This window comes from Echinops telfairi, unplaced genomic scaffold (genome assembly GCF_000313985.2).
Source record: "Echinops telfairi isolate 266 unplaced genomic scaffold, ASM31398v2 ScPeMD7_7400;HRSCAF=8409, whole genome shotgun sequence".
NCBI lineage: Eukaryota > Metazoa > Chordata > Mammalia > Afrosoricida > Tenrecidae > Echinops > Echinops telfairi.
The window spans coordinates 3,491,304-3,511,128 of record NW_022111300.1 but is presented as its reverse complement, the minus strand read 5'-3'; the positions used below and the strand labels follow the sequence as shown (position 1 = coordinate 3,511,128).

The 19,825-nt window shown below is 35.4% G+C and overlaps 1 protein-coding gene across 1 annotated transcript in view; it reads left to right on the top strand.

The window, feature by feature from the left end:
• Positions 1-19,825, top strand: part of SMCHD1 (structural maintenance of chromosomes flexible hinge domain containing 1) — a 144,367-nt gene that overhangs the window by 42,192 nt on the left and 82,350 nt on the right. The window contains exons 13-23 of the mRNA XM_004703060.2: positions 656-776; positions 854-1,037; positions 4,746-4,940; positions 6,272-6,385; positions 7,803-7,909; positions 8,574-8,656; positions 8,829-8,942; positions 14,544-14,621; positions 14,708-14,827; positions 18,375-18,519; positions 18,937-18,961. Of these exons, the coding sequence (XP_004703117.1) occupies positions 656-776; positions 854-1,037; positions 4,746-4,940; positions 6,272-6,385; positions 7,803-7,909; positions 8,574-8,656; positions 8,829-8,942; positions 14,544-14,621; positions 14,708-14,827; positions 18,375-18,519; positions 18,937-18,961 (1,286 nt within the window). The remainder of the gene's footprint in view (positions 1-655; positions 777-853; positions 1,038-4,745; positions 4,941-6,271; positions 6,386-7,802; positions 7,910-8,573; positions 8,657-8,828; positions 8,943-14,543; positions 14,622-14,707; positions 14,828-18,374; positions 18,520-18,936; positions 18,962-19,825) is intronic.

Genomic DNA, 19,825 nt, shown 5'->3' with positions numbered 1-19,825 from the left:
GATCATACAATTTAATTATTCGGTCTTATTAAGGAAAGTTGCGCAGCCATCGCCGCAGTTCATTTCAAGAACATTTTCTTCTAACATTCATTGTTAGCTTTTCATTTCTCCCCAACTTCCCCTGCCATGTTCATAGGTTACTCTCTAGATTTATCTGTCTTGGATTTCATATACAGAATATCATATAGAAACACGGAACTGTTCCCTCCTTTAGATTTGGAATTTACTGTTTGCAGTTTTGGGATCACACAGGCTAGTGTGCTTCTTCCATGTGGCCTTAGTTGATGCACATTCAAGCATTTTGTTTGGAATAAAGCATACATGTATCAACTAGACCCTAGCAGCAGTACTTTTTTTTAACTTATCTTCGTATGTAAATTTTAAAGATTGCAGATCTCAGCAAGTAGTTTGGTATTCTTGAAGACATAGTTTGCTTAATATGTAAATAGATGTGGCATCTAAAAGAACTCTTCTTTTTCTGAGAAGAATAAAACTACCGTTAGTTTTTCTACACTATAATTTGAGAGATCATAAGGATTTTTGTTACCATTTCTCTGAAGCAGCTTTAATATTTCACTTAATGAAACTGACATCTTAGTGATGAAAATTGCATAAATCAGTAGTACATTTTGTTTCACTTATCCCTTTGATTTAGAATTAAAAGATGAAGATGATGACGATGACGGTTTTATAATTGAGAAAGCTGCAAGAGGGAAAAGGCCTATTTTTGAATGTTTTTGGAATGGACGATTAATACCATATACATCTGTTGAAGAGTAAGTTTTTATTTTTGCTGAAATTGTTTGCTTTATAGTCTGATCTTTTTAGTAACTAATACTTTATTCTGTTTTAGCTTTGATTGGTGCACTCCTCCAAAGAAAAGAGGGCTTGCCCCAATTGAATGCTACAATAGAATATCTGGTGCATTATTCACCAATGACAAATTTCAGGTCAGCACCAATAAACTGACTTTCATGGATCTGGAGCTAAAACTGAAAGATAAGAATACCTTATTTACACGGATCTTAAATGGACAGGTATGATTTTAAATATCAATTTTTATTTGTATCAGTTTTCTGTTTATTTCTTATATGTGCACTCCTCACAGTTTTTTTTAATGAAAGGTAAATTGTTCAATGTAAATTCAGTGACATTAATTATTATATACACCCTGTTGCCCAACCTTATATTTCAAGTATTTTTCCTTTAATCAGAACTCCTTACCCTTCAAGCAATTTAACTCTTTTGTCTTTAAGCATTTTCTTATTCTCAGCATTTCTTTTCATAAGATCATACCATTTTAGTCTATTGGTGTATGTAAATACTTACAAATACTCAATTTTGTAGTAAAACAAATCATGAGTAGTATAGATTTTTAAAATATATTTATAGTAGTTTAGATTTTTTTAAATCATTTTATTAGGGACTCATACAACACTTATCACAATCCTTACATACATCAATTGTGTAAAGCAAATTTGTACGTTCATTGCCCAGTTTAGATTTTTTAAAATAAAAATACTCAAATAGTTATTGATGGTGTATGATGACGATTGTACTTGTAATACCCACATACCTCAGAAGTTTTCACTCAGTGCTGATCTTTCAATAGTTTAATGTTGGCTTGTCAAGTGATAGATGCGTTTATTGTCAACTTGAATTTACCAAACAGTAAACAAAAAATATGTAGCACATAGTGTTTATGGTCAACTTTTAATCACAACTATTAAATGTTGTTATTAATCTTGAAGTTATAAAAGTTTATGAATCATAACAGTTTTAGATTCTTTTTGAGAATTATCTGAGAAAAGTCATGTAAAACTGAGTCAGTACTCAGTTTTGATAGACTTGGGATTCTTTTTTAAAACATGGAATTTGTCCAACAGTTACTGAACAATTTGGTCTTCGAAAAAATTACCCACACTAGATTGATTCATTTGTTGCATTTTACTTTTTAAAAACTTAGTGCTAATGAGGAACTGATATCAAGGGTTCAGGTAGAAAGAAAATGCTTTGAAAATGATGATGGCAGCATATGTACAAGTGTACCTGACACAATGTATGGATTGTGGTGGGAGATGTAAGAGCCCCCAATAAAAGTATTTAATTAAATCCCATAAAACCTTAATGCCATTCAGTCATTGCTGACTCATAGCAACCCCCTGTGGGTTTCCAAGACTTTATCGGAGTGGAAAGCCTAGTCTTTCCCCCTCAGAGCTGCTGCTGGTTTGAACTGCTGAATATGTGGATCGCAGCCCAGTGAGTAACCATTATACCACCAGGACTCCTGTTTTAGTTTTAAGTCTGTATACATTCTTAGAAATTTTCAAGTACACAGAAATATTAAAAGAATAATATTTATATGCACCTCACCTTGATTAGCTATCATCGTGCTACACTGTTAAATTGTATTTGCATACATTTAATGAGTTTCTGGCTTTAAGTAATGCATTTGGTGATTTGTTTGATTGATAGTGTTATTTAAATTTACTTTTTAACTTAGGCTTGGAGTATAGTATGCAAAATTGGTAGACATTCCTGCTTTAGTTATCTAATGCTGGTATAATAGAAAGACCTCAAGTAGTTGGCCTTAAAATAGGAATTTATTATCCCACAATTTAGAAAGCTGGCATTCAGAATTCAGCTCTGGGGGCAGGCTTCCCTTCTCTCTGTCAGCTTGGGAAGCAGGTCTTTGTCTCCTTTAAACATCTTTAGATTAGGTGTCTATTGGAAGTCTCCATGTGTCTTGGCATCAGTCTTCTTCTGGGTCTAGGAGCTTCACAAGACAGGATCCCTGCGTCCAAATTGACACACTCCACTCCTGCTCTTCTCCTTTGGTGGTACCGAAATCCTTCTCTCTGTTAGTTTCTCTCTCCTTTAGTCTCTTATAAGATAAAAGGTGATGCAGATCACACTCTGGGGAACTCAGGGCTCTGACCTGATTAAGGATGTTTCATCGCACTCTAATCTCCTAACAACTGATTAGGTGATCACATTAGGGGGGTGACTACATTACATTGTATATGCCAAACTACATTATTACATAACTGCCAAACCACTGAGAATTGTGGCCTAGCCTAGTTTATACATATTTAGGCTGAGGGGTGTGGGGTATTTAAATCCCTGAGAGTTGCAATTCTTGATTAATAATTTTACTATTCAATGAAATTAACATACAAAGTTATCCAGAAACGAACAAAAGTAATTTGCTTCTTGCCAGGGAAGTTGGTAACCAGTAACAGAAGTGGGAGGAGCAATTGTTTAGAACCTAGGGATCTTTGAGTTTTTAACATAAGCATGTATTTCTTGTTTATAATAACTCAAAACATGTAAGGTTGGGATTTAAAGGGAGTTATCATCCATCTAAGGATTTAAGGAGCCTTGGTGGTATAGTGGGTTACACGTTGGGCTGCTAGCCTCAAGGTCAGCAATTTGAGCCCACTAGCTACTCCTTCAGAGAAGGATGAGGCTGTCTGCTCTAATAAATATTACAGCTTCAGAAATGCAATGGGGCAGGTCTTTCCTGTTCTGTAGCATTGTTATGAGTAGAAATTAACTCAAATGGCAGTGAGTGAATTGAAGATTTAAGTTATAAAAATTTAAGTTGAAATCATTTTTAATTTTGTTTCCTTTGCTTTCGGAATGGTGTGTCTTCGAGTAAGATGTGTAGGAAAGAGTGAGCTATACTTTTGTAACTTATCCTGCATGCAAGCATGTAATATGGACATCATCTTCCCTACTCATTCTCTCAGAAGCAGGTGGTAAGCATATAGCAGCTCTCTCTGAGGGCTCATCGCAGGGTGAAGAATAAAGAAAAGCAGGGTGATGAATATGATGAAGAGCATCTATTCATATGTATTATTAAAAGACGGTTTTATTTTGTAATTTAAAACTTTAGTTTTGAATAGGTAATGTGTATATGGGACATAAAATTAAAAGTGTAATAAGGGTTTATATTAATGTTTCTCAAGAAAAAAAAATTACCACCCTGTAAGCCTTTTTAGGAGACCTGGGGGCATAGTGGTTACACATTGGGCTGCTAATGTAAGTTCAAAATCACCAGCCAGCTCCATGGGAGAAAGACAAGGTTTTCTACTGTAAAGATTTCAATCTTGGAAACTCATGAGCAATTCTACTTTGCCCTATAGGGTCACTGTGAGCCAGCATTGACTTGATAGAAGTGAGAAGGTGGTGAGGCGATTAAGTGCTCAGCTGGTAACACAGAAGTCAGCAACTTGAACCCACCAGCACCTCTGCAGGATAGATAGGTGGCCATCTGATTCTGCAAAGATTATATACTTGGAACCTCTATGGGGCAGTTCACCTCTTCCCTATAGGGTTGCTATGAATCAGAATCAACTCAATGGCAATAGGATTGGTTTTGGTTTTAGGAAGTGATTTCAGTTATTTCCTCCCCCTAATTCCTACCTAGAGATGAAATGAAAATTTAATTTCTCAGATACATGATAAAGGAGTATCTGTTTCACTGTATTTGTGTATAACTGTGGTTATACATAAAAATAGCTTTATTTTGCCCCTATGAGAAGTGCATAGTTTGGTGTGAGAAGACTTCCTGTGACCCCGTTCGTAAGTAATAGTTTTATTTTGAATCTAATAAATATGTAGAAGAAAGTCTGAAAAATACTTAAATTATTTCATTTGGTTTTAGGTGGGAGAAATGAAATGAATGACAAATGTGTTATATTTGTTTGCAAGTAACTATAGAAATTTTAAATTTTTTATAGGAACAGCGGATGAAAATTGACAGAGAGTTTGCATTATGGCTGAAGGATTGTCATGAAAAATATGACAAACAGATAAAATTTACAGTCTTTAAAGGAATAACTACTCGTCCTGATCTCCCTTCTAAAAGGCAGGGCCCCTGGGCCACATACGCAGCAATAGAATGGGACGGAAAAATATACAAAGCAGGACAGCTGGTAAGTCTAACTTAGTTTTAGATTGAATTTTTAATAGAATCTATAACAATTTGATCTGTCAGAATTTAGTTAAAAATAAAAACAGCATGAACTGGTTCCTCATGAAAGTGATTTTGATTAATGATTTAATTATGTAATTTGTTCAGCATTGAAAAATATATTACCAGCTCAGTTAGGAAGGTTTTTATTTCTTGCAGTAAGCTTTATTCAATTACATAGAGCTTCTCAATTTTCTTTCATGTGACATGAAGTAATTACTTTTTTTAAACAAATATTTGTTGATCAACTTTTATGTCAGTTACTGCCATTTTACCCTCTAGAGAATGCAAATATCTAGGAATGTGTGCTTTATCCTTTAGGTTAGTATAGTTTGAAAACAAGAAGTGCAAACACTAATAATAATAGGTTCAGAGGGGATAAGTACTATGGAAAGAAAGGGTGAAGAGTACTTTTAAGAGACTATCAAGAAATTTTTCTGGGGAGAAAAAGAGAAAAAATATTCTGATTTGGTCTGGGAGATGAAATCACATCCTGAAATTCCATGGAAGAAGTGGCATTTGTTGTGGACCTTCAAAGTCGTGTTAGCTCGCTTTACATCCATAATTGTAACGGTAGAAGGCCAGAATCACCATCATGTATTCAAGACCATGGAATTGGATTAAATCACTCAAAGGTAGTTCCTGAAGCTAGAGAATAGGCTCAGTCTAAACCTGGGACCATCTTAACATTTAGAGGTTAGAATGAAAAGTAGTAGCGGGCAGTGGCAACAAAGAGGGATAAGTTGATGAGATGAAGGGGTGCAAAGTAGGGATACGGGAGCCTGTAGAATATGGTTTTCATTGTGCATAAACTTTTAGTCCTTATTAGAAATTTGTGACTTTTTAAACCAAGAAAGAAAATGAAATCTTATAGGCAAGTTATAAGCTGATTAATTTGAAAGAAATGTCAACTTGCTATGTTTCTAAGTCGGTGTGCCTAATCTAAGCAAGAAATTTTATGGAGAAAAGAAAATTTGAGGTATTTAGAGCCTCATAATTTATTTTGAAAGTCTTCTCTACCTAGTGACACATGCTTAACCATGATGTATTTGTTGGATGTCTTAGCTGTTGCCTCTTTTCAAAGATAAGTTAAGATCAAATGGTGACATTACAAATATAATTTTCATAGAATATTCGAATACTTTTATTAGCTGTTCTGATGATTGATTCTAGGGTTTTTTCTTATATACAATACTTCAATGATATAATTATTAGTACTAAATTGGTTTTGTTAATTACGTATTAATGCTAAAGCCTTTTTTCCCTTTTTTTTCTTTTTAAAATCAATATTAGGTTAAGACTATTAAAACCCTGCCCCTCTTTTATGGAAGCATAGAAAAATTTTTCCTCTATGGTGATCATGATGGAGAAGTGTATGCCACAGGAGGAGAGGTTCAACTTGCAATGGTAAGGCAGCAAATAATGATATTATATGTGTCTTAGTGGTGCTACTTAATTGTAATTTAGATATTTAAATATAGATATAATGTTTCAGATTTGCTTTCATTAATTTTGGGGGAGGGGCATAAAATGGCTGATTTTAGCATAACTTCATGTTTGGTGTCTTTGGTAATCTATAGAATTTAAAATTTGTATGCCAGTGCTTTACAAACATACATACATTATTGCAAATTATCTAAATTTTTTTCTGTAGTATGTATTTTCTTATGCGACCACAAACAAGTAAACATTGGAGCAAGAATTCTATCTTATGAATGAGTTAATCTAAAACTAGTCAGTCCCCACCCCATTCCATGCGCTGTTAATATTTTCTTAATATGGAGGGGTGCCCAAAAAAACCCAGAATTGTGCTAGGCAGAGCTGAGCAGACCTTTTGTAGTATAGTACCTCTAGGCAAGCATCAAGCAACTCACTCTGAGTCAGTGCACCCAGTGGTGGCTCTCTCTGGCTACAGTTTCGCTCGAACCTCATTTTTATGATGGCCAATTTAAGAGAACAGTGTACAGCTGTGGAATTTTGTTTCCTGTCGAAAATAATGCCACCGAAACTGTTAGGACGTTGAGCACCTCTTACAAGGACAGCGCTATGGGAAACTCAAGTGCACCAGTGGTCTTCTCGTTTCAAAAAAGGGTCGTTGACAAACCTCGTTCTGGACATCCCAAACAGATGAAAATGTCAACTCCTAGTGCATTTGGAGTTTGTTCCACCAGGTCATACTGTTAATCAAACTTTATTTAGAGATTCTGAAAAGATTGTGTAATGGTGTGCAACAAAAAATGCCTAATTTGTGCCAGAGGGGGGACTGGTTTTGCAACCATTATAATGCACCTGGTCACGCATCCCTCCTGAGTGTGCCAGTTTGGGGCAAAAACACAGCATGCTTCTCTTGTTCTACTCACCTGACCTTTTCCCGTGAAACTTTGTTTCCATAAATGAAGAGGGACATAAAAGGATAGCGATTTGATGATGTAGAAGAGTTGAAGGAAAAAATAATTGAGATGCTGTGAGCTATACAAACAGATGAGTTTCAAAAATGTTTCCCAAATGGGATCACAGATTTGACAAATGTATTAAGTGTAATGGAGTAAGGTTGTTTTGTTAAAAAAAAATTAAATACATAGCTTTTGGGGGGTGGTGGACTGCAGTGTTAGGCATAAGGTTGCCATGTGCCATAATGAAAACTACATGAAAAACTGAAATAAGCACTGTGTTATCACTATAAAGATTGTATGTTATTGATAATAATTAGAGTAAAATAATCTAGTATTTCTTTAGAAGAAACTTGAACTAGTGTTTTTATTACCGCTAAATTTGAATACTTGTCTCTGAAATGTTGGTACAGTTATTTAATTTATTTATTCAGGAACCGCGTGCATTTTATGATGAATTCAAAACTGTGCCAATTGCAAAACTGGATAGGACAGTTGCTGAGAAAGCTGTAAAGAAATACGTAGATGATGAAATGGCCAGGTAATCCACATTTTAAAAGAAATGACAAAAATAACAAGGTGATGAATCACAATACTATCTAGTCTTAACTGTTTTGTTTTCCTCTTAGACTAGGGAATTTGTAGTCTTTAGTGTTGTACATACTGAAGTGAACTTGCTATTTAACACAGGCCTAGTTATTACAAAAATGGAATTCTGCATTTGTTTTGTAAGAAAAGGCATTTTCTATAAGCAAAGTGTCAGTTTTTAAGTGCAATATTAAAGGCATTTGAACAAATCTTGATTTGGTTTACTATGTGTAAGAAGGAAGATGTGTACAAAAAAAAGTAAGATAGAGACGAGCAACACTCTGTTGGTTCTTCTGTATTCTTACTGAATCTTGATGCTCATTTTATTCTCAGTGTTCATATTATTTCCCCAAAATACTTTGTTCTGTAGATGAATAGAAAAAACAACTAAAGGTAGACAATTACTTGCTTTTGATAGCAAGAAGCTTTGTTTCACTTATCCAGTAATTGTGAGAATGGCTAAATAGGAAAATTTTTAACTGATTAATCATAAAATTTCTGTTTCAACCTTTCAATATATGTTAGGGAAACCCTTGAAGATTCTGCTATCAAGTATTTTTTAATTATGACCACAATTCTATACTTTGTGCAACTTTAATATGTTGTTTTCATAATAGGCTCCCAGACAGGTTGTCTGTAACTTGGCCTGAAGGAGATGAATTATTGCCAAATGAAATTAGGCCTGCTGGAGCCCCTATTGGTATGTTTCTTTTTCATGTCTGAAACAATGCTTTTCTTGGGTCAGACCGTTCCATTCTGTGAAAAAGGAAAAAAAAGAAGAAACATGAAAAATTAAAATGTAACGTCAAGGCATGGTAGATTCTTTGGCTCTTATTAAGAAACTTTTTTCTCTTTAAATTTTGGACTAATAGGTGCATTAAGAATTGAAATACTGAATAAAAAAGGGGAAGCAATGCAAAAGCTTCCAGGAACAAGTCATGGAGGGTCAAAGAAACTTCTGGTTGAGCTCAAAGTTATTTTACACTGTAAGTACAGCAATTAATTTGGAGCTTTAATATTCTCCTTAAACCTATAGTATAGATTTCATTGTCCAAAGGCTTAAAAAAATTGATGGTCATCATTTTTATTTTTCATCACTTTCATTTATGCTTGATACAACTGATGTATGTATGGATTTTTTTTTAATCGTTTTATTAGGGGCTCATACAACTCTTATCACAATCCATGCATACATCAATTGTGTAAAGCACATTTGTGCATTCATTGCCCTCTCATCATTCTCAAACATTTGCTCTCCACTTAAGTCCCTGGCATCAGGTCCTCTTTTTTTCCCTCCCTCCCCGCTCCCCTCTCCCTCATGAACCCTTGATAATTTATAAATTATTATTTTGTCATTTATTGCGTATGGATTGTTTTAAGAACTGTAAGAGCCCCCAATAAAATGATCTTGAAACATAAAAATTGTGATCAGGACCCTTTGTACAACAGAATGAGACACTGGCAGTCTGTGCCATCCTCACAGTCATTGCTGTGTGTGAACCAGTGTTGCAGCCACTTGCCAGTCGATCTTGTCTCTCGCTAGGCAGTCTCGTTATTTAGTCTGTAACTATTTCATAGACTAAAGTCTATCTTCTGCCCTACCTTATCTTTTGATACCTTTCAAGTTCAAGTTTTCATGGTCTCTTATCCTGCCTGATTGGCAACTCTACGCCAGCTCTTGCTCATTTACCACAGTGCATTCAGAAGTGTTCTTTTGAATTATAAATATGTCATTCTCCTTTTTTTTATACTACTTTACCTTTAGTGCTTAACATACCAGTCAAAGCTCTGCAGGCTCCACATGTGGTCAAGCCCTGCCCCCACTTCAGCTTCATCCCATCCATTTTCTTCACTCAACATACTTCTAACTGTAATTGCTTTCTTTTCTTCCCACACAAACCTGGTTTTATCACCTCTAGACCTATATATATATAGGTCTATAACTATATATATAGTTTCTTCTACTTCTGACGTAACCAGTAAATCTTTGATAAGCCAATCCTTTTCTTATTTCTTAGGTTTCCACCTAACATCACTTTCTCAGCTAATCGTCTAATAATAATGATAGAACTCTTTTGTTATTTCTGTAGTGCGTAATTCTTGTCCTTAAATTTTCTTTGTGTAACTTCAAACTTTATTTCTTAAATGTCTCCCTTCTCTCTAGGACAGAGGTGGCAAGTGTTATTGTTAAGGGTCAGATAATAAACATTTGACCTTTGAAGGATGTAAGTTCTCTCTTGTGACCATCTTATATAATGAGATCAGCCATGTTTGGTAGCTTGCCAAGAAAACAAACCGTGAAAACAGGGATATTAATATATCCTTCACTGTTTTCTAGTGATCAGTAATTAAAGGTGATTAATAAATTCTTGTAGAATAAATGCTTTACAAATTAGAAAGTTGCCTGACCTTTTCTAATCTTGCAGGGGTTTTTTGGCTAATACCCATGATAAATTAATAATTTTAAAAGCCTAAAAATTGTAAGTGAAGCAAATACATATGTAGAAGATGGTAGAGAGAGGAAAAAGATCAAAATCAAAAGTTTCTGATACCGGCTTTTGATCATAGAATAGCTAAACCAAATAGAAGAGATAATGAATTAAAAGAGCTAAATAGGACTTTTAAAGGGCGTCTTGAGAAAACAAGCTATTATAATATGAAATATACAAAGTCTTGAAGTTAGAAAACCAGAAAGGAAGAACATGCTTAGCATATCACAAGTTGAAGACCTAAAGAAAGAAATTTAAGCCTCAAGTTGTAATATTGAAAGATTTTATGGCCAAAGTATTGAACAATGCAGGAAATATCTAAAGAAGATGGAAAGAACTCAAAATCACTGTACCAAAAAGAACTGCTTATCATTCAGCTATTTCCAGAGATAGCATATAATCAGTGGTTCTAAAGGAAGAAGACTAAGCTACCTTTAAGGCATTTTTTTTAATAACAAGGCCCCAGGAATTGATGGGATACCAACTGGAACATTTCAACTTAAAAATATTTCATATTATACGTACATTCAAGTATACCAACTTATAAAAATTTCAAGCTGATGAAACAATGGAAGCACTCAAGAAATTTGAAAGCCACCTGCCCAAGAAGAGATTTGTATTTGTACCTATTCCAAAGAAAGGTGACCCGATAGATTTCTCAAATTGCGGAACAATAGTATTGATATCACACGCAAGTAAAGTTTTGCTAAAGATCACTCAACAATGATTGTAGCAGGATATCAACAGGGAACTGCCAAAATCTCAAACTGGATTCAGAAAAGAATGTGAAACAAGGATATCAATGCTGACATCGAATGGATCTTGGCTGCAAGTTGAAAATTACAGAAAGATATTTGCTTGCGTTTTATTGGCTAACCAAAGGCATTTGACTCAATCATAAACTATGGATAGTCTTGAGGGTAAGGAGAATTTTAGAACATTTGCTTGTGCTTATACAGAACGTGTACATCATAGGCTCATAAACTTATTTGGCCTTGTTTTTAGTTGCCAGCAAGTCGATTCCAACCTATTGAGACCCTATGCACAACGCAACACAACACAACACAACACGGTTCTGTGCCATCCTCACAATTGTTCCTATGCTTGAGTCCATTGATGCAGCTATTGTGTCCATCTTGTTGAGGGTGTACCTCTTTTTTGCTGCCCCTTCCACTTTACCAAACATTACGTCCTTCTGGAACTGGTCTCTCCTGACAATATCTCTATAAAGAATGTAAGATGAAGTCTTGCCATCCTCCTAAGGAGCACTTTGTACTTCTTCCAAGACACATTGGTTTGTCCTTTTAGCAGTCCATGGTACTTTCTCCAGCACCACAATATTCTCCACCATAATTCAAATGCATCAATTCTTCTACGGTCTTCCTTACTCATTGTCCAACTTTCACACACATGATTTAATGGAGACTACCATGGCTTAGGTCAGGCACACCTTAGTCCTCAAAGTAACGTCCTTGCTCTTCAATACTCTGAAAAGGTCTTGTGTGCAGCAGTTTTACCCAATGAAATATGTCTTTTGATCTCTTGTGCTGCTTCTAAGAGCATTGATGGTGGATCCAAGCAAGACAAAATCCTTGGCAACTTCAATCTTTTCCCCATTTATCATGATGTTACCTATTGGTCCAGTTGTGAGGATTTTGGTCTTCCTTACATTGAGTTGTAATCCATACTGAAGGCTACAGTTCTTTACCTTCATCAGCAAGTGCTTCAATTCCTCATTTTAAAAAAGCAAGCTTGAGTCATCAACATATTGTGGTTGGTAATAACCCTTCCTCCAATTCTGATGCCACATTCATATAATCGAGCTTCTCTGATTTGACCTACCACCCCCCTTTTCAGGGGCGGGGGTGGGTACTCCACACACCCCAGCAATAAAAAATTTAGTGTACGTCTTTGCTTTTGCAGCTTTCTGGATCATTCCAGCACTCCCTCCTGTGTCCCCTTTGGGATACACCGCTGTACATGAATCAAGAGGCATTCGTTTGAACAGAACAAGAGAAAACAATATTTTAAAATCCCAGAAGGTGTGCATCAAGGTTACGTTCTTTCTCAATATTAAATCTGTATGCTGAACAAGTAATTGAGAAACTGGACTATGTAGAAGTACATGGCATCAGGATTGGATGAAAGCTTATTAACAATCTGCAATACGCATTTGACAGCTTTGCTAAAGTGAGGAGGGCTTAAAGCCCTTGATGATCAAGAACTGCATTTTCTGTGTGGATTGCAACCCAATGTAAAGAAAACAAAAATCATCACAACTGAATGAATATGCTATGATAAGTGGAGAAAAGATTGAAGTAATCAAGAATTTCATGTTGCCTGTTAATAGTAATAACAGGATCAGTGTACATTGAAGCATTGGGCAAGTCTGCTGCACAAGACCTCTTTAAAGTGTTGAAAAGCAACAGTGCCATTTTGAGGATTAAAATTTACTTAACCCAAACCACATGAGCCCTGGTAGTGGAGTGGGTTACCTGTTGGGCTGCTAAATACAAGGCCAGCAATTGAAAACCAATGACTACTCCTTTGGAGAAAAACCAGGCAGTACAGTTTCGGAAACTCTATGAATCAACATTTAATTCATTGGCAGTGAGATTGTTGGGTTGTGTTTTTTTTTAACCAAAGCAACTGTATTTTCAGTCTTAACATATACGTGTGAAAATTGGACACTTAATAAGCAATACTGAAGAAGAATTGATGCACTTGAATTATGGTGCTGGTGAAAAATATTGAAAATACCATGGACTGCTAGAAGAACAAACATGTTGTCTTGAAATGAGTACCTTAGAAACAAGGATGAGAAGATTTCATCTCACAAAGACTTTGAAAATGTTATCAAGAGAAACCAGTCCCTGGAAAAGGACATCATGTTGGGTAAAATGCAAGGTCAGTGAAAGTGAGGGAGACCATCCAGGAGCTGGTTAGCCACAGTGTCTGCAGTAATGATCTCCAGCATAACAAGATTGCTGGGATAGCCATGTTTCATTTTGTTGTACATAGAGTTTGAGTTGGAAGCAACTCAAGGGCATCTAACAATGACGTGAATTTGATGAAGTTTTATATATTTAAATGCTTCGTTCTTTTTGATGCTCTTGTGTCCTTGTGATATGACCCTCTTACTTAGCTTTCCTGTTTTCTGCCTGAAGAAATCTTAAGACTCTTCTTAAACATGTTGCATTCCAGATCTGGTTTCAGCCATTCCTCCTGCAGCTTTTCAATGGGAATAGTATTTAGAGACCACAATCTGAGTGTGTGGGGTACTTATAGCCATTTGGTAAAATAGCATCTAGACCTTTTCACTTGACAGTTTAAGAATATGTAGTTTTGACAAAAGAAAAAATGAATTCATGTATTTTTTACCTGATCACGTTGATTTTCTACTGGTATTTTTATGCTAAAATGCTTGATTTTTTTAAAACAATATTAACAATTACTTACTTGCTTTATCCTATAATCTGTATAGTTTCAAAATAATAAAAATATATTTACCAGGTAGTTGTAAGTTGATTTAAATATATTTGACTTATAATCATATTTATCCTTAAAATATTTTTTTCTCTGTTGAAATAGTAACATATTCTTTATTCTAACATTACTTAAAGCAGTAACCTTCATGCTCTGGAGTCTTGTCATCAACTGATTTGCATTGTATTTTTTTTAAGTTCCTGTTTTGAATAATTAAATTCACCTAATTCTAAAGCCTAAAACATATAATGGTATATTTCAGAGAAGTCATGTTATTCCTTCTATTGTTTTCTTCTTCCCTGATTAATTAGTGATTTCATTAGTTTTTGACATGCATCAGTTGTGTAAAGCATATTTGTACATTCATTGCCCTCATCATTCTCAAAACATTTGCTCTCAACAGAAAACTTTTTTGGAAAGTGAATTTTAATATCGTGAAAATGATCTGTATGTTAAATTATTTGTATTATTAAGGCCTTTCACACATGTTTTTAAGAATTGAGGGGAAAGACTTTTTAAAATGTAAAGCAAAGAAAGATGTCAGTGCAACAGTTCACATTCATGTTTTAAACTCAGTTTCTCAAAGCATCAATCTCTCTTTTGTTTATAAAGCTTCAAGTGGAAATAAAGAAATAATTTCACATATTAGTCAACATGGAGGAAAATGGCCTTACTGGTTTAAAAAGATGGGTGAGTTATTGTTTCGGTTGTTAAAATGTGTGCCAGTATTTTATCACTATCAGTTGACTTTGATTTTTAATTTCTTAATTATCCAGAAAATATTCAGAAATTGGGGAATTATACATTGAAATTACAAGTTGTGTTGAACGAAAGTAATGCAGACACTTACTCAGGAAGAGCACTACCATCTAAAACAATTAAATTTACTGTTAAAGGTAAGTAAAACAATATATAACTACATATGCTAAAGATGGCATTTTAAATTCAGAGGGAATGAAGATAATTCAGTAAAAGATGTTTAAACAAATGTGTAACTAGTTCTTGAAAAGACTTTTATAATTCCACTTAATCATAGCCCCTCTGCATTTTGAAGGTATTGCCCCATAGTTACTGGTGAAATATGCACCTGTGCTGATACCTTTGTATGTAACTGACCATTTGGATGCCACTTAACCTCCCACCATCCCAGGCACTTGTAGAATCTTTTGTTTGCCCTCTAGTTCTGAATAGTTCGGAAATTTAAATTGTATGATTGGTGTTATTCTGTTTTCCTTAAATTGTTGGGTACTTTGTACTTGTTTATTAATCTGAAAAGTCTCATTTTATTTTTTAGAGGTATTTCTTAAATTTCTTTTATTTTTCTCTTCTCTGTTATATCATTCTGGAATATCTATTACTGTATAGATACCCTGCATGGTATATTGTTATGGTTAATGTTTTTGTGTTTACTTGGTTAGGCTATGATTCTCAGTGGTTTGGCATACTTTTCATTTTTTGATCTGATATGAGCAGCCAATCAGTTGAAAGGGGAATTTTCTTAGGGGATGTGACCTGTCCCCAGTATATAAATAGATGTTCTGGCAAAGCCTACTTTCACAACCCTGGACCCTTCTTGTTGAAACTGAACTAAAGTCCCAGCTTAGTGACTGTAGGCAATTGCAGAGATAGGGTGAATCAGCATGTTTTTGTTGACAGATCTGGAAAACAGTGAGCTTTCTCTCAAAGACTGGTGTCCCGCATACTGTTGACCTTTATACTCTTATGGATGTTAGTACACCTGAATATATATATATAAATCATTTTATGAGGGACTCATACAACTCTTATCACAATCCTTACATACATCAATTGTGTAAAGCCACATTTGTACATTCATTGCCCTTATCGTTCTCAAAACAATTGCTCTCCACTTAAGCCCCTGGCATCAGGTCCTCCTTTTTTCCTTCCCTCCCGGCTCCCCCCTCCCTCATGAACCGTAGATAATTTATAAATCATTATTTTGTCATGTCTTGCACTGTCCGACGTCTCCCTTCACCCACTTTTCTGTTGTCTGTCCCCCAGGGAGGAGGTTATATGAAGATCCTTGTAATTGGTTCCCCCTTTCCACCCCACCCTCCCGGTATCGCCACTCTCACCACTGGTCCTGAAGGGATCATCCACCCTGGATTCCCTGTTTTTCCAGTTCCTATCTGTACCACTGTACATCCTCTGGTCTAGCCAGATTTGTAAGGAAGAATTGAGATCATGATAGTGCGGGGGTGGGGTGGGGGATCTTTTAGGAACGAGAGGAAAGTTGTATATTTCATCGTTGCTACACTGCACCTTGATTGGCTCGTCTCCTCCCCGCGACCCTGCTGTAAGGGGATGTCCAATTGCCTACAGATGGATTTTGGGTCTCCACTCTGCACTCCCCCTCATTCACTATGATGCCTGTTCCGATGATGCCTGATACCTCATCCCTTCAACACCTTATGATCACACAGGCTGGTGTGTTTCTTCTATGTGGGCTTTGTTGGTTCTGAGCTAGATGGCTGCTTGTTTACCTTCAAGCCTTAAGACCCCAGATGCTGTATCTTTTGATAGCTGGGCACCATCAGCTTTCTTCGCTACATTTGCTTATTAACCTGCTTTTGCCTTCACTGATTGTGTGGGGAAGGTGAGCATCATGGAATGCCAGTTAAATAAAACAAAGTATTCTTGAATTCAGGGAGTACTTGAGTGGAGGCCCAATGTCAATCTGCTACCTTAATACTAAATGTACATATATGCACATAGATCTATTTTGACATCTTCATATACAAGTATATTTACTATGTACATGCCTTTATTTAGACCTCTGTAAATGCCCTTTACATGCTAGCTCTCTCCTCTATTTCCTTTTATTTTCCTCTTGTCCCACTATCATGTTCAGCCTTTATTAGGGTTTCAGTAATTCTTCTTGGTTATATTCTTTTCTCAGAGTTTAATGGGTTTCCCATCCTGGAATACAATCTACATTTCACGGCATCTCAGGCAATAGCTTTGACACCAGAGTTAATTTAGTTGCCTTCAGCATGAGGCATATAGCAGAGTAGCATGGATTTTGAACATTTACTAGGAGTTCTAAAATAGTGTTCTAACATTACCTGAGTAAGACGGGGGCTGAGGACCAAAAAGAAGTCTTTAAGGAGGCACGGTAGAGATTCGATACGCTGAACTCTTTCTGCTGCATCAGTTACACTTGCTTTTATCTTCTCTATCTTTCAAATTCTTTTTTTCTTCTTGGTTTAGGCATCTTTTGAAAAGATCTTTGTGCTGTCATTATAATGGGAATTTTTAAGGGAGCATATATAAATGCATGTGTTAACTTTGCCTTTTATGAGACCAGTTTAGAGATCATTCTTGTGCATATAAGTACTTCATTTAACAGCTATGCAACATACTTCCTATTATGGAGGTGCCATATTTTAAGTGGTTTCCGGCTGATGCACATTTAAGTTTTTCTGTTTTTCGGACTTTTTGGTTATTGGAAACAATGTTTTGTTTCAACGTGCTCGGATTTCTATAGGTTGGATACCAAAAGTAGAAATGTGAAAAAAATAAAAATAAATAATAAATAAATAAATAAAAAGAAATGTGGAGATAAAGTGTGTCTGATTTAACATTTTTAATATATGTATTGTCAAATTGCCTTCTAAAAAGTTTATGCCATAGTTCTCTCATTAAAAGTATGAAAATTCCTGTTTCCCTTGTGCTCATCGTTGGCTGACCTACGTGCTTTTTAATTCAGTCAGTGACTAACCTGTTTCTTTGCTTTCTTGGCTATGGGACTCTTCTAGTCTGTATTGGGCATTTGTGTATCATCTGAGAAAACCTATAAATAATCAAAGTTGTGAGTTTGAAATTGGAGTGGGTATCTGCATCATTTAGGAGAGCTTAAACCTTTCTCCTACGTTTCAGATTTCAGTTGAATTGGCTTCAGGGATTTTCATGTTTTAACTTCCCAGCATTTATTTCTTTATTGAATCCTTTTATTGGGGGCTCTAACAGCATTCCCAGGGTTTAATACTATTACTATTAAACCAGGGACCACACTGTAAGCTTTTAGTTTCCATGTATTCTGGATCTTAATTATTCATTGCAGATGTTTTTTCATATGGAGTGTCTTTTATATTTACCTTTTGTATAATAATTTCAAAATTGTCAAATATATTCTTGTATTGTTTTTCTTTGGAAGTATTATCTTGTGATAAAATTATAAATATATATTTATTCTACAGTTTTAAGAGCACATTTATCTGTAATATCTATAGAATTTTACTGTTATGATGAGATAAAGATCTACTCTCATTACTTTTAAAATGAATTGACAATTTATATAATTTTTATACAAGTTTATAATATCTTTATCATAATATAATTGCCCACGCTTCCGACCTCTATATTTGCTTTTCACGTAAATATATAAAAGTATTCTATATTTTACTCTTGTTTTTGCCAAAGAGGGTAAGCCAGAAAAATTTTCATTTGGTCTTTTGGATCCTCCTTTTCGTGTTGGAGTCCCATTCAATATTCCTCTGGAGTTTCAGGATGAATTTGGTCACACTACTCAACTAGTCACTGATATTCAACCAATTCTTGAAGCAAGGTAATTTGTCATAGTTGCTAAGATTCAGGTTTTTTTAATTAAGATTTAATTATTTACATGTGCTTATTAACATTTATGGTGTCAAATTTAGTCTTCGCATAAGAAAGAAATTCATATCGAAGCGTGGTTTGTTATTCAAGTGAGTTTTTATAAAGGATAGAAGAAGTTTCAGGTTTTACAGTTAACTGAACACAGGCCCTTCCACTGGGAGATGTGGTGGATGGTGCTTGTTGACCCCATTGGCTGAATTAAGCCTTCCTGGCCTACATTGGGCCAATCCAGGTGTACTACTACCCACTTAAGTGTACCCACCACCATCACCATCACCCTGACCTACTCCGGGCCTGAATGGGCACATGCCCGATGGACAACCTGGTCCCTGTTCTGCTACCTAACACTATGTCTTCATTGTTTAAGATTCTTTCCCACCACCTGTACAGAGGTATATGTGAGTGCATGTGCAAGCATGTATAAGCGTATGAGGGGCTTCAGAACAGTGGTGGACAGATGGAATTAAAAGATAATAGAATTTTTCCAAGTACATTTTGAAGGCTACTCATATTTGTAAGCATACGTACATATTTGAGTGTGCTGCATGTATATTCATATATGCAGTGATAACTCAGTTGTGGAACGGCTCCAAGCTGGAACTTTTCACTACTGAAATCGGAAATTCAAAAAAAAAGGAATCTGCTCTGTGTTCATAATTTTGCTCAATAGTTGAACCAAATACCCGACTTGAAAAAAGCCTGCACAGGCAGAGACTGAGTCTTGCATCCCTTCACATAAAGAGGTGACGCTGCCGTGTAAGTGCAGCTCTTGTTCAGACGACATACCGGGCACGTGTTTAAACATTCGTCGTCGTGCTTTTTGTGTGTGCTGTGTTTGCATAAAATATTGTAACCATAGCTCCAAAGAAAATTAGTGATATCATAAGTAAAACTAAGAGGAAAACCGTGAGAACCGCAACAGAGTTAAAGAAATCATGCATTAAAAAAAAAAGAAATCATGCAAAATTTGAATCAGGTCTCTGCTTATCTGATTCCCTGGGTGAATACAACATGGCTTAGCTTAGTCAGTGTTATCAACTTAGTTACTGAACAACCTGTGCAGAAAAGGATTAAATAGGAGCCTCAACATCTTTGTAAATTTTCACCAAAAACACACAAAAATTAAAGTTTGTTTTGTATATCTGCTTTCTTTAATGGCCTTTATAAATGGACTATTTAGTATTTCCTATCTTCCTATCTATTCTTTCTTACCATATATCTTTTCTAATTTGAAGTATGTATTTTTCTTTCTTCTT